General features: G+C 45.0%; 1 protein-coding gene across 4 annotated transcripts in view; it reads right to left on the bottom strand.

Annotated features, from left to right (window-relative positions):
- Positions 1–12,879, bottom strand: part of BANP (BTG3 associated nuclear protein) — a 77,058-nt gene that overhangs the window by 22,423 nt on the left and 41,756 nt on the right. For 2 of the 4 annotated variants that reach the window (XM_004377749.2, XM_004377752.2), the window contains 3 exons: positions 12,494–12,624; positions 10,498–10,560; positions 8,031–8,069 (listed from right to left, as the gene is read on the bottom strand). In XM_004377749.2, the coding sequence (XP_004377806.1) occupies positions 8,031–8,069; positions 10,498–10,560; positions 12,494–12,624 (233 nt within the window). Of the gene's footprint in view, positions 1–8,030; positions 8,070–10,497; positions 10,570–12,493; positions 12,625–12,879 lie in introns of all 4 variants that reach the window. The other 2 variants (XM_023732560.1, XM_023732561.1) reach the window with 1 other exon arrangement.

Raw genomic sequence — 12,879 nt, 5'->3', positions numbered from 1 at the left:
TCTGGAATGTGACCACCAGAGTCCTAACTACCAAAGCTGAGGGGCTCCAAGACCTTCTCCAACTTTATAAAGCTTGGGCCAGTCAGAGCTCCTAGAGTTACACCAGGGAAAAGTGGCCCTGATCGGAATAGGGACTGAATGTCCTAAGAGGTATTTTCCATTTTTAATTTCCTTGAGGAGGAAGAAGTGAAACATCTGGGGATTTCTACAAGTTTCAGGAGGTATTCCAGCTTGGGAGAGCTCACCTTCTACCCTCTCACTCCTGCACAGCCAGAAATCCAGGAATCAAGTCTGGTTCAGTAGTGATAGCTTGGTGTCATTTCATTGGATAGCAGCCACTCTGACATCCTGACAGAATTCTTGGGGCTAAAGACCCCTCTCCCTTCACTAGCTGCTCTGCCTGGAGGCAGGCTCGGTGCCCTTGCACTCACCATGGAGCACACTGAAAGTCGCTTCCACCCACGACACAGCAGGCCCACGGACAGACAACTGAAACCTGTTTAAAAGGCTGCGACAAAAAAGAAATCACAAGTACTACTTATGCAGAAAAACACAGATCCTACTGAAAAGAAATTTTTAATTACTCGGAAGTCATAATTTTTCAGCCTATTAAGTTAGAAATTTTAATTAAGTACTCTTCTACACATTTTTAGGTTATTACTTAGGATTAAAAGAAATCAGTGAACCTATGCTATGTTTTTAAATGGCTTAAAAATGGCAGAGTGTCCATTTGGAATCATTACTATTGTATTCATTCATTCAACAAATAATCATAGAGTATTGATATGTTACTGTGGTATACTGCACTGGGTACTGTGAGGACTAGAAATGGATAAGACTTGGATCTAATTTTATTAAAATTATTTCATTTAACCTTTTAAACTTGTATTTGAAAATGATGCAATTAATCAAAAATGATTCTCAAATTATCAGGTCTTCCATCTCCCTCACTTGACTGTCCTGAATCACAAGCATCTGATGTGGGCAAGAAACTAGCGGGACTTTGGGAAAGGCAGCATAGTGACCAATGTGAAATGCGTCCCCATAACCAGGAGTGACTAGTGGATCTTACCATTAAGGCTTCTTCAAACTCAACTAACAGGAAGCCCCTTCAAAGATACCATTGCATCAACTCTCTAAATTACTGAAAATATGAGTTTTCATTATGATTTCATCTAAGTTCTCAAAAAAAAAAAAAAATTATATCCTTCTCAACCACAAACTCCCCAGCTTGCCCTGGGTCCTTCCTGGCCTGAAGGAGCCTTCTGTGCTACAACCACTGGGACAGCGTGCAAGAGACTCAACAAGGACAGAGACGAGGCCTAGAAATAGCAGGCAGGCTGACAAAATGGCCTCCCTGCTGCCCTCACAGTGGACCGAGAAGCTGCCGGGCAGTGAGCTCTGGGTATCTGCGTCCACTCTGCATCTGGTCAATTTTGTTTCTGTCAGAGGACCAAGAAGACTCCTGAAGAGTAGAAGCCAGAGCAGGAAATGCCAGGGACACCCATTGTCCATCAGGACTGGCCGCATCAGCCCAGACAATGAACAACACTGCTGAGACCGCTGTCCAGGGTGGGTCCTAGCACCTTGCTCAGCTGGAGCTAGGCAGCCGAGGACATGCGTACTTCGACCAGGTGGCAGGAGATGTGCAGGTGTTTTTGTGACTTCTCTAGGACACTTTTTGGAACTAATCAACACCAAACTCACTCCACTTCTAACTTTTTATGGCTTAAATTATATTTTCCACCATTTCTGGTAGAAAGGCTTTTCCATGAGGGATTAATTCCCCAGGCTACCTCGGTTTTCCAAGATTTTTGTTTGTGTCTTGGCACACAGTACAGGAACATATTTTCTTTAAAGGAACATTTTTATTAGAAATGAAGTGACACAGTGTGTCTCTGTGAAGTTAGGATGAGTCTCCCTTTTGCGACAAACCATTAGAACTGGTCTAAAGTCTCCTGGAAATCGAAGAGACAGTTTATCTACTACAGACAGAGACAACCTACACACACACATGCACATGCAGACACACACACACACATACACACACACACGCCGACATTCACACATATGCAGACACAGACACCACACGCACACACGTTACACACATACCATACACACACACCACACACATACGTTTTCCACACAGATGCACATGTACCACACACACACCCCTTCTCCTCACTGCCCCCCCGCCAAAATCTTGGAAGGCCTCATTTCATGGAAAGATTTTGAAAGTTGCTGAAATTGACTTTTAAGCCAAGTATAAGAAGGAACACAAGTTGAGAAGTTTAAAATACCAAAGCTGTTGGTAGGTAAATATTGGTAAAGTTATCTTACAAATATACAATGAGAATGATCGGGATTTATCACTGTGTTATTTAACTGTTTAATAACTATGCGTTCGTATATCTGTGTTTGCGTACTCATTAGTAAAGATGGTTTTACCAGGACACATACAAAATCATCAAGGTTTTCAAATGATTTGATCTTGTTTGACAGATAGCAAAACCTGTTGCCATCGAGTCGATTCCAACTCACAGACACCCTATAGGACAGAGTAGAACTGCCCCATAGGGTTTCCAACACTGTAATCCTTATGGAAGTAGATTGCCACATCTTCCTCCCGTGGAGCGGCTGGTGGGTTTTGGACTGCCGACCTTTCAGTTAGCAGTCAAGCACTTAACCACTGTGCCACCAGGGCTGCTTGTCTGACTGATACATATAAACTTTCTTAATACACATCTTCAAAGATGACAGCTATAACTGTAAAAAAAAAATGTATCAGTGCTAAAATGTGCATTACACATAAGTTAAACAGGACAAATAATGTCATGATCTAAGCAGCAGGACTGAAGCTCAAGGCTTTAAAGATTTCCCAGGTGACTAAGAGTCTCCAAATACAGAGAACAACTGACCTGGGTTTGAAAATTTCAATGATATGAAATCTGTTAGCAACAGCGTTTGGCATGAAGCAAGCTCCACTGGCCCTGCAGCTGACACAGGCAGCCATGACGGGAGCGTCCCTGCGCACTTCACACTCTGCACCGACCCAGCAGCTGTCGAGTCTGAGCCCAGGAATGCTGACACAGGGCACAGCTCCACGTCCTTTGCTCTTCTTATGCACTTTCAAGTCTGAATTTGCCTTACCAGTGTCAGTTCTTTTAGATTTTCTAGATTAAATAACTAATAAGGAAAGTAAGAGCACCAGAAGGGTCCATGGAAAATTACAAAATTCTATGGACCATTTCTGTGGGTCCAGGATCAGTTAGTGTGTTCTAAAATCCGAACAGCAACCCTGATCCCCAATCCATCTTCCCAGTCGATGCAACTTCAACAGTCACTCATGTAGGACAAATACACTTAAGAGGGAATGCCAAATTCCACCCAACACTGCCTTTTACAAAGTGTACTCTAATTACGTCACTACAAACAGAACGGTGAGACAAGGAAATCACATTATTCGTATTGTAAACCTCTCCCTAGAAACAAGGACCTGCAGGACTAGACAGTACTTCATCTTTGTGACCAAATCTCGCTCCAGTCACTGCAGTCAGTGGGACAGTGACTCGGGTGGTTCCAGAGAGTGTTCTAGAAATAAGGAAATGGGAAGAGGGCTCAGGACTCCTGTCTACATGGCAACTTGCAAACCACCACATCATCCGATTCCATTAAGACAGCAGCAGCTCCCAGTGCTTCACAGTGAGGAAATGCTGCAGGGAGCCTGATCCTTCCCGGGAACCCAGGCTGGTGCTGCAGTCAGTATGTGCCTGGCCCTCTGGACCCTCCCAAGCACACAGCACAGGTCTTATGGAAAAGCCCTCACTATAAGATGCAGTCGCAGCAGGGCCACCCTGACGTCGTGAAGGAGTCTGGAGACAGGCCAATACAACCCAGGTGAGTATCAATTAATCCAGGGGTCACTGCAATGGCTATCAGAGGACACAGAAAGGAGGAAAGAGATGTTCACAGGGGACATGGCTAAAAGTGATGATGCGTGACAAGGAACTGAAATAGAACAGGAGAGAAAAATCTGTGCCTGACTGTAAAGAGTTGGAGGTGATCAATGAGAGCACAACAATGAGAAGGGAAATGAGAAATGTGAAGCGAGAGCCATTCGAGAGAAAGGACAGGTAAGCTGGCTACAAAACTCAGGAGGTCAAGTATAAAGGATGATGAGAATCTGCTTGGAAACAAGCAAGACCATGTCTGCCTCATTTGCTGGTGCCTCTCTAGCTCCTGGTCGAGGACCAGTCCACAGCAGGCACCCAACACAGAAGGAAGGAAGGGAGGGAGGATGGAGGAGGGAGGGAGGAAGGGAATTAGTTAGTTAGCTAGTTAGTTAGTGTGCCTGTGCCTTACCTAAGGCAGTACTCATTACTCCAGCACTTGTATCTCCCTGTCTTCCTTGGTTTCTGTGTGTTTGTCACCTTGACAGAGCCTTCCCATCACAGAGGACCCGTGAGCCCCTTCTCAGCAGGGCCTCCTGTCTGCCTGGCCCTCTGACAGGAAGGGCACTCTAAGACAGGTTTCTAGACAGCTCACACTTGCACACAACTGAATAGGGACTCGTTCCCAACAGGTTCTAATGCAGGTGGGTTCAGAACTCAGCTCTGGGTAACATAGGTCAACGCCAGGGCATGGCTGTGGTTTTACTGTCAGGGTAACTTCTTGTTTAGCCATGATTCCCGCTGAAGTGATAAGGTGGGGACACAGACACTCACTCTGCTTCATGGCAATTCAAAACCTCCCAACCCATCACAATAGGCACGTGTGCTAATTGAAAGAATACTCATCTATATTTAGCTAGGTTTATCCCAATTGGATCTTGCCTGGAACATCAGGAACGGACCCAAAGGACAAGGCTGTGCACCCTTGTTGATGTTGAATGCGCAGCTGGCGAGTGGCTGGAGAGCATGCGCAGGCTTTCCAGATACGGGTGTGCTCCTCATCTGAGGATATTACCGCCTACGCTAATTAAAACACTGCCTGTGCCTACCATCATCTAAGCCCCAAGAAAACAATTATCTTTAGAGAAATAAGAGGGAAAAGTAATGCATTTTGGGGTGAGCACACTTTAATGAGTTACAGAAGACGTCTGGATTTGATATGAAGTCACGTGATGGAAAGCTTCATGTTCCTGAGCATGTGACCTCAGCAGACTCTTGTTTACACCAGGTGCACCAGAACAGGGACAAGTCTCACACTGTAAGTCCATTGGCAAGGCCACTGCCACACACACTCCATGGGCCATGAGGACCACTGGAGCTCCAGGTCAAAATAAAATCCTGACCTGCTGTAATCTGTGGGAGGTTACCTGTGGCAGCCCCCACTTTAAGACTCCACAATTCAAATAGTAAAGTCAAAGGGGTTTCAGAGATAATCTTATTCCAATTATTCCATTTCTCAGGAGAGAGCGTAGCCCTATGTAGGTCCACAAAATTCCATGGGTCCTTGTTCTCCCAGCCTACCAGCTCCAGAGCACAGAGCACACACAAGCCCATTCCCGGTCACTCTGCTCCCTAGAGCACCTGCCAATTAGACACCACTAACTGTAGACAGCTAACGTCCCCTCGGATCTTCAAGAAAGTCCCCTGTCTGCTTGAATCTAGAGGACGGTCCCCTCACTGTCCCCAGGACAGACCACATGGAGGGAGTGTCAGAGTCATGAGCTGGAGGTGGCACGAACCGCAGACAGTGGGCTCCAGAACAGGGAGTGGAAACGGTGCTGTGACCGCCACCTGGAATTTATGGGCTACACCAGAAGAGGTAAGTTTCAGTAAAAGAACAGACACTATATTATAGGAACACAAGTCATCATCTATTGGAATTTAAGGGTTGCTCCCAAAACAAATGTTTAACTGCGTCATTCTTAATTAATGCACAAAAACTGGGCCAAATTCTAATCCTGTACTATTTTTTATTGATTTATTTTTTTAATGTCTTGCCATGGTTAAAATGTCCACACAACTCCACAAATATTTCCTAGGTATAGAGGGGCAGGGCTGAAAAAGTACAGGTTGCCGAAGTGTGCCTGAGGTGAACTCCGTGCCTTTGCCTTTTCACGTAACTTACCATGTGTGGTAGACTGTGTTCCATTTCTGTGGGGCTAAGTCTGACTGCCTGGTTCGGGAAGGGACAGCAGGAAGAGGCTGTACTGACCAGAACTTTCATTCTGCTCAACAAACATTTGGTAAGAAATGTGATTGCGACTTTTCTTCAAGTCATCAGAGCAATCATTCTCAATCTTTTCCATCCCGATATCCTGAGCAGTATCACACGCCTGCCAAGCCCAAACCCTTGGCAATCACACTGTGGACTATAATTTGGGGTTTTAAATCACACATATATAATACTTCATATTACCCAACACTTCACTTGCTAATAATCCAAAAAAAAAAAAAACCACACCCACTGCTGTCGAGTCGATTCCAACGCACAGAGACCCTAGAAGACAGAGTAGAACTGCCCTAGAGTTTCCAAAGCTGTAATCTTTACATGAGCAGATCGCCAAGTCTTTTCTCCTGTGGAGCTGCTGGATGGGTTTGAACCATCAACCTTTTGGTTAGCAGCCAAGCGCTTAACCGCTGTGCCACCAAGGCTCCTTACAAACAAAAACATTCTATTAATACAATATAAAAACCTGATTATATTAAAAACAGAATTTCAAGTGGAAGTGTGCTCAAGAATAAAGACAGAAACAAGGGAATATAAAAGGTAACATGCCTTACTGTTTGTAGGAATCAAGGTTCAACAATATTTCCACTGAAATGAAGTTTAACTACCAGTATAAAACAAGCCAATAAGAAAGAGATATACTACTGAACAGGTACCCAGCCCTCTGCCAGCCCCTCTCGATGGAATGTGAGAAATATGCAAACGCAAACTTCATGATGATCTACTCATATTGGCCCCTACCAACAACCTGAAATTAATCACCAAGACAGCAGGACTTCAGAAGAAACGATCATGGATTTTTAAAACTGCATTTCTTTGGCTTTCTGGTTCTTTTCCAAGGCAGGCAACTCTTTTATATTTATACACCGTTACTGCTTCAGGACTATCTGATTAAAACCTCGTGAGCGTTTTTAAGATGAAACTTTCAAAATAAGAAACTCCAATTTAAATTCCAATTTAAACCTTAAATTCTTTAAGGTTTACAGCATTTCTCCCACAACACCCTCTGAACGTTCCAGAGTAAGTCCTAGAGTGAGTAACTGTCCTTTCGTTTCATGCTCTCCACATCCCCTTCTGGGTGCCTGGCCCTGGCACAGTGGACAGAGCAAGCACTGCCCAGGCTGTGACAAAGGGGCCACAGGCTTCCAGGGAAGAATGTGCGCTTGGTTTCTAACAAGAATAAGTGTCATGACCATGAGAACAAACCAGATCTACATTTAAGGTTCTTAACAAACAATTCCACAAGTTACGTCTTATAAAAAAAGAAGACGCCTACTCTGATTCTGTCTAGTTATTTCGAGGGTATATAGTTTCTCTGACAGAACCTCTATTCAAAAGGACATGGAACTGTAAACCTTTAAACTCGCCCATGAGTTCACTTGATGCTGGAAAGAAGATCAGCACCCAGCGTCCCTCACAGGTTGGGCACCTCATTTTGTAAACATTCGCATCACGCGTGCTCAGTTAACGGTTGCTCTTTTTGTCACGAATTAGAAAAATGGAAAGTTGTTTGAGCTTGACAGCAACAGACATTACCAAACCTACTACCTTCTTCTAACAGACAACTAACTGTACAAACACGATAATCAATAACATTCGTGTAACTGCAAAAAATGATGATAGATATACAGTTTACTCAAAAGGCAGAAAACGACGGTGCAACCCCAGAAGAGGCAGGCACAGCCCCACAGAGCCCACGGTGGCACTGTTTCTGGGCGTCTGGTGCCTCATGAGCAAAATCGTCCCCCTGCCTGCTCCCTCGGCTGGAGCAGCACCACACAGCAACACGATATCTGAGATCTAAGGGAGGGCCACAGGAAGCATGCAGGAAGCAAGGGCAAGTGAGCACTTACCTGTCCATCCTGTCCAACATGATGTATCTGTAGGTTGCCCTGTGAATGAAACACAAAAAGGAGAAGGTCAAGAACAGAAGTACCTTTAAGACATGCTAAGACAGAGACACGTGCCATCCTAGGCCATGAGAGTCACGTGTTGACTCTAGGAAGACTACTGACATGAAGTCTACAAAAACCTGACCCCTTGTAACAATCAAAACCCCTAAACAAAATACTGGAAGCTGAGTTTACAGATACTGTTTTTTTTGTGTGTATAAAAACAAAACAACTCGAAAAAACCTTGCACCCATCCCTTCTGGCCCCAAATGAAAATGTCATTCTTTTACACCTTTTTGTTTGGAAATAATTTTAGACTCACAGAAGTTGAAAATTAGAACTGAGAGGCCCCATGTCCCCATCATCAGCTTCTCCCAGTAGGAACCTCTTACACCACGTGAGGACATTGTCACCACCAGAACACTGACATTGGCACAATACAATTAACCTGACCACAGACCTTGCTCAGATCTCGCCAGATGACAATGCATGTTCACTTGTTGTACAAAGAACGGCTGTAAATGTGGTAGGCTTTGGGAATTGTCTGTTTGCACATCTCCTCGTTTTAACAAAATACTTAATATTTAAATGAACAAGGTGAGGTATTATTGTGAAAGGAATACTGACCACATATTGCAACATCACAAAAGAAATCATTAGTACTATCAGCAATTCCTTCTAATTTATTACAGTCAATTCCTAATGGGAAGAAAAGACTGAATTATAGATATAAGAGAGTTTCACCTGTGAAAATTGAAAACAAAAGGGCAAATATGACAGTAAAAAACTGAGATTCAAGTAAGGGAGAACTCTTTTTCTTCTCTCTTTCTCTTTTGTGCTGACTTCCCCAATATTGTGTACTGTCTTACCCTTCACCAAAGTTACCACTTATCTATTGTCCAGTTAATATTTTTCCCCACCCACTCCTCCCCTCCATCAAAGATTGTTTCTTTCTGTGTGGAAACCTTTTCATGAGTTTTTATAACAGTCGTCTCATACAGTATCTGTCCTTTTGTGATTGACTTATTTCACTCAGCCCAATGCCCTCCAGATTCATCCATGTTGTGAGATATTTCACAGATTCATCATTGTTCTTTATCACTGCATAGTATTCCATTGTGTGTATGTACCATAGTTTTTTTATCTATTCATCTGTTGATGGGCACTTGGTTTGTCTCCATCTTTTTGCTATTGTGAATAATGCTGCAATGAACATGAGCGTGCATATGTCTACTTGTGTGACAGCTCTTATTTCTCTAAGATACATTCCTAAGAGTGGGATTGTATAGTATTTCTATTTCTAGCTTTTTAAGGAAATGCTGTATCATTTTCCAAAATGGATGTAAAAGTAAGGAAGAATTCTAAAACTACTTTTAGCATCAGCAGCAAAGCAGCCAGGTGTCTGGGGTCCACTGGCCAAGAGACGGGGCAGACAGGCATGACCCCGACCTGCCCTGCATGCTCAGGGCTGACCCTAACTAGGCCAAATGCAGACAGCACCCTCCACAAGGACGCCGACTCCCCCTTTCTTCCTCTGGACTCTTGGTAGGCCTTTAGTCTACAACATGAAGGACCCCCCGCCCCACCTCCCACCCCAACTGTGCACCAGTATGTGGAGTAGCAACAACTGGTCCCTAATTACACTGTTAGCTTCTTGGGATGCTGCTCCCCAGTACCCCCACAGCACAGTGCTCAGCAGCTTTTCAGTGATGTTGCCTAAAGTAGCTTCCAATCACCTTTTCCGAGTGTCCCTGCAGGCCAGCTCGGAGCCCAACACTATGGTGCACAGGCACAACCCCACCCTCACAGAGCCGCCAGCTAGGGATGGAAGAAACTTGACACAAGGCTAAATGGGGGCACTGAGTCCACGTGTGTGTACGGGGAGGAGATGTGTCGGGCCACACGGTGCCGGGACAGGTCCCTGTCACACAATCCTCGGAGCAGAGACCCAGAACCCTCTTGGGGCAAGAAGAGCAGGGCAGAGCCGGTAACGTGAGCCCAGCTGCACTGCAGATGGAGGGAGGTGGAGCTGGGAGAGGGGTGCTCAGAAGGCAGCCCCAGCCAGAGCAAAACCTTCAGCACTGAAGACTCTTTCAAAAGAAAAGTGGCCACAGGTACAGGATTTCTAGTTAGGGTGATGAAAAAATTTTGGAAATAGATAATGGTGAAAAAAGAAAAGTGGACAAGAAGTCATACAGACAAAACTGGCAGGTGCAGCGAGGGCAGATGGTGGCAGGCCCAGGGTGGCAGGCAGGGCCTCAGACTGTGCCCAGAAAGTTCGCTGGTCACTATCAGAAGTCGGTGTCATCTGAGGACATTCCCTACATGTCTCATTTGGACACAGACGGAGGTCTGGGCGTGCTGGTGGCACGGTGCCCTCTGCCAGAAGCACTGGTGGGGAGGGGGGTGGCCCCACCACCGGACTCACCTCGCTGTCCTGCGTGATCTGGACCTGCTCCCCTTGAGGCACCTGGGCGATGTGGAGGTGGCCCTGTGGGATCCACAGCAAGAGAAAACACCAAGAAGCATCAGAAGACAATCAAAACCAAGGGAAACGCAAAACGCTTTCCGGAATTTTAGTTCTGGATTATCTGCTCACAACTCAAGAAAAGCAGTTCAGTCCTCAGTAGTGTAATATAATATGGGCACAGCGTAAGCTTACTAAATAACCTCTTAAAAATAACTTTCAGTATATGATACATACAAAATATTTTGCAGTAATTCTTACAAGAGCACTGGGTCCTAGGAAAAACCTGTTAAATTTTAAATGTTACTAAACAAGTAAATTTAAGAATGTGAATAGCACATAGAAAAGCAGGGAGGCAGAAATTTCCCAGAAAATTGGAATGAAGTCTTTTTTTTAAATCACACTCTCCACTCGAAGGGACCAGAAACATAGCTGGGAACACCAGGGAGCGATCAGCTAGCTATCTGGGATGCTGGAAAGGCCATAAAGTTGTGTGTGACTAAGGGTGGGGTAATGACACGCATGCATCTACTTGAAAACAGGACAGGAGATTTTTTAAACCAAAGAAACACGTAACTATTTAAACAGCTGGAGTAAACACTAACAAATGTGGTTCCAGAAATCAAAGAATCCAACTAAAATGCATTTATGCTTTGTAGATATGGGCAGACAAATAAGTCCTATAAACTTTAACTTCATGAAATGAAATTAATATCCATTATCTTATTTATAATTCTATCATAGTCAAAATGGACCTTAAAATAAACTACTGTAAATTTTCTATTGCTTTCACTTTACATGTCTATGTAAACCCTGCGTCAAAGTTCTCTCTTCTGGAATTCTTTCAAAGAATTTTGTTACTAGTAAGAGTAACTGCCTTTGTGAATGACAATTAAACAAAGAATTCACTATTTATAACTGTTTCATCTCCTCTGGAAGAACTAACCTGACTTAAAAGTTCTCATTCAGCATTTTCTGAGAGCCTGCCCCTCTCCCAGTGGCCTGCTCAGGGCCGCTGCAGCATGGGGACGGGCCACCCTGGGACGGAATCTCAATATATTAGGCGCTTGTTTCCAAGATGAAGCCATGGCAGAGCAGAAGTACAAAGATGACACCATCTTTAAATGCCCCCATGAGTTTGGCCGTGATTAAAACCATCAGCAAGATTCCAGTGGTGTGCTTAAAATGTCACCCAGCAAAGTTTCCAGAAAAGTCTTTTCCTTTCTACCACAGAAACTCACGAAGAGTTTATGAAGGGTTGTCCCCCTTGGAGTTGGCCCCACAGGGCATGGCACTTGCTGCCCAGCTCTGGCTATGACATGTCACAGATATGAAAGAATACTGGCCCATCACAAGAGAGGGTTATGAAGGCTATTTTGGCACATCACTGAGGGAAGCAACCACATGGACTGAGTGCGTGCTGAACAACTTCCAGGTGTGTGCTGCTCAGTGACTAAGGCCACTCACTCACTGACCACAGAAGGAAGGGACTTCCCCCTCCCTTAGTACAAGGGCCCCAGGGCTCCTGGACTGTGAGAAATGTCTGCAGTGTTTCCCCAGGAAGCCACTGTGATTGCTGAATGGCCTGACCTTGGAGCTGACACTCTTGCACAGATGGGCAACACCAACCTTCCTGGCAGGCCTACGGGAGAGAAGCACAGGAGGCCAGCAACTGGCCCTCACATATTAATTACAAGCCACTGAATGCTGGCCCTCACGCATCAATTAGAGGTCACTGAGTAACTGGCCATGATCTACAAAAGGTGAACGCTTGAACCCAGAATCCCTTGTCCTTTACGATATGCACTTTCACCTCATCCCAAGCTATCCGTGTGCCCCAGAAATGCAGAGAGCAGGTATACCCCTTCCTGGGGCTGCCCCCTCTTCCCACTGCCCACCCCTCCAGTGCAGCCTACTCCACTTCACCACTGAGATAGTAGCGAGAAGGAGTACATACTACTTGGACTTGTCCATCTTCTCCGATTTGGTGGATCTGGACCTGCTGGGCATTGGCCAGAGTGTAGTGCAGAGCCTGTGGCTGGGGCTGCGGGATCTCACTGGCAGGTTGCGGGGTGCTCAGAATCGTTTCTGCAGGAACACATTGTTGGGGGGAGTGCGTTACAAAAGTTCCCAGGAACCAGCACAGTTGACAAACTAATGCACAGATCACCCCCAGGTTCTTTCTTTCCCCACATCCTAAATCCCACAGAGGAGGAAAGAAAGTCTTCCCACCTAGGCTCTAGGCAAAAGTTCTCAGCAGAGGAACAGTGGCGGCATTTGGAGCAGACAATTTTTTGCTTGAGATCGTTAATAGTAAGTTTGAGATCACTGAGATTTCTGACA

The sequence above is a fragment of the Trichechus manatus genome, unplaced genomic scaffold (genome assembly GCF_000243295.1).
Source record: "Trichechus manatus latirostris isolate Lorelei unplaced genomic scaffold, TriManLat1.0 scaffold00053, whole genome shotgun sequence".
Lineage (NCBI taxonomy): Eukaryota > Metazoa > Chordata > Mammalia > Sirenia > Trichechidae > Trichechus > Trichechus manatus.
The sequence above is the reverse complement of the archived record's forward strand: the minus strand, read 5'-3'. Positions and strand labels throughout refer to the sequence as shown.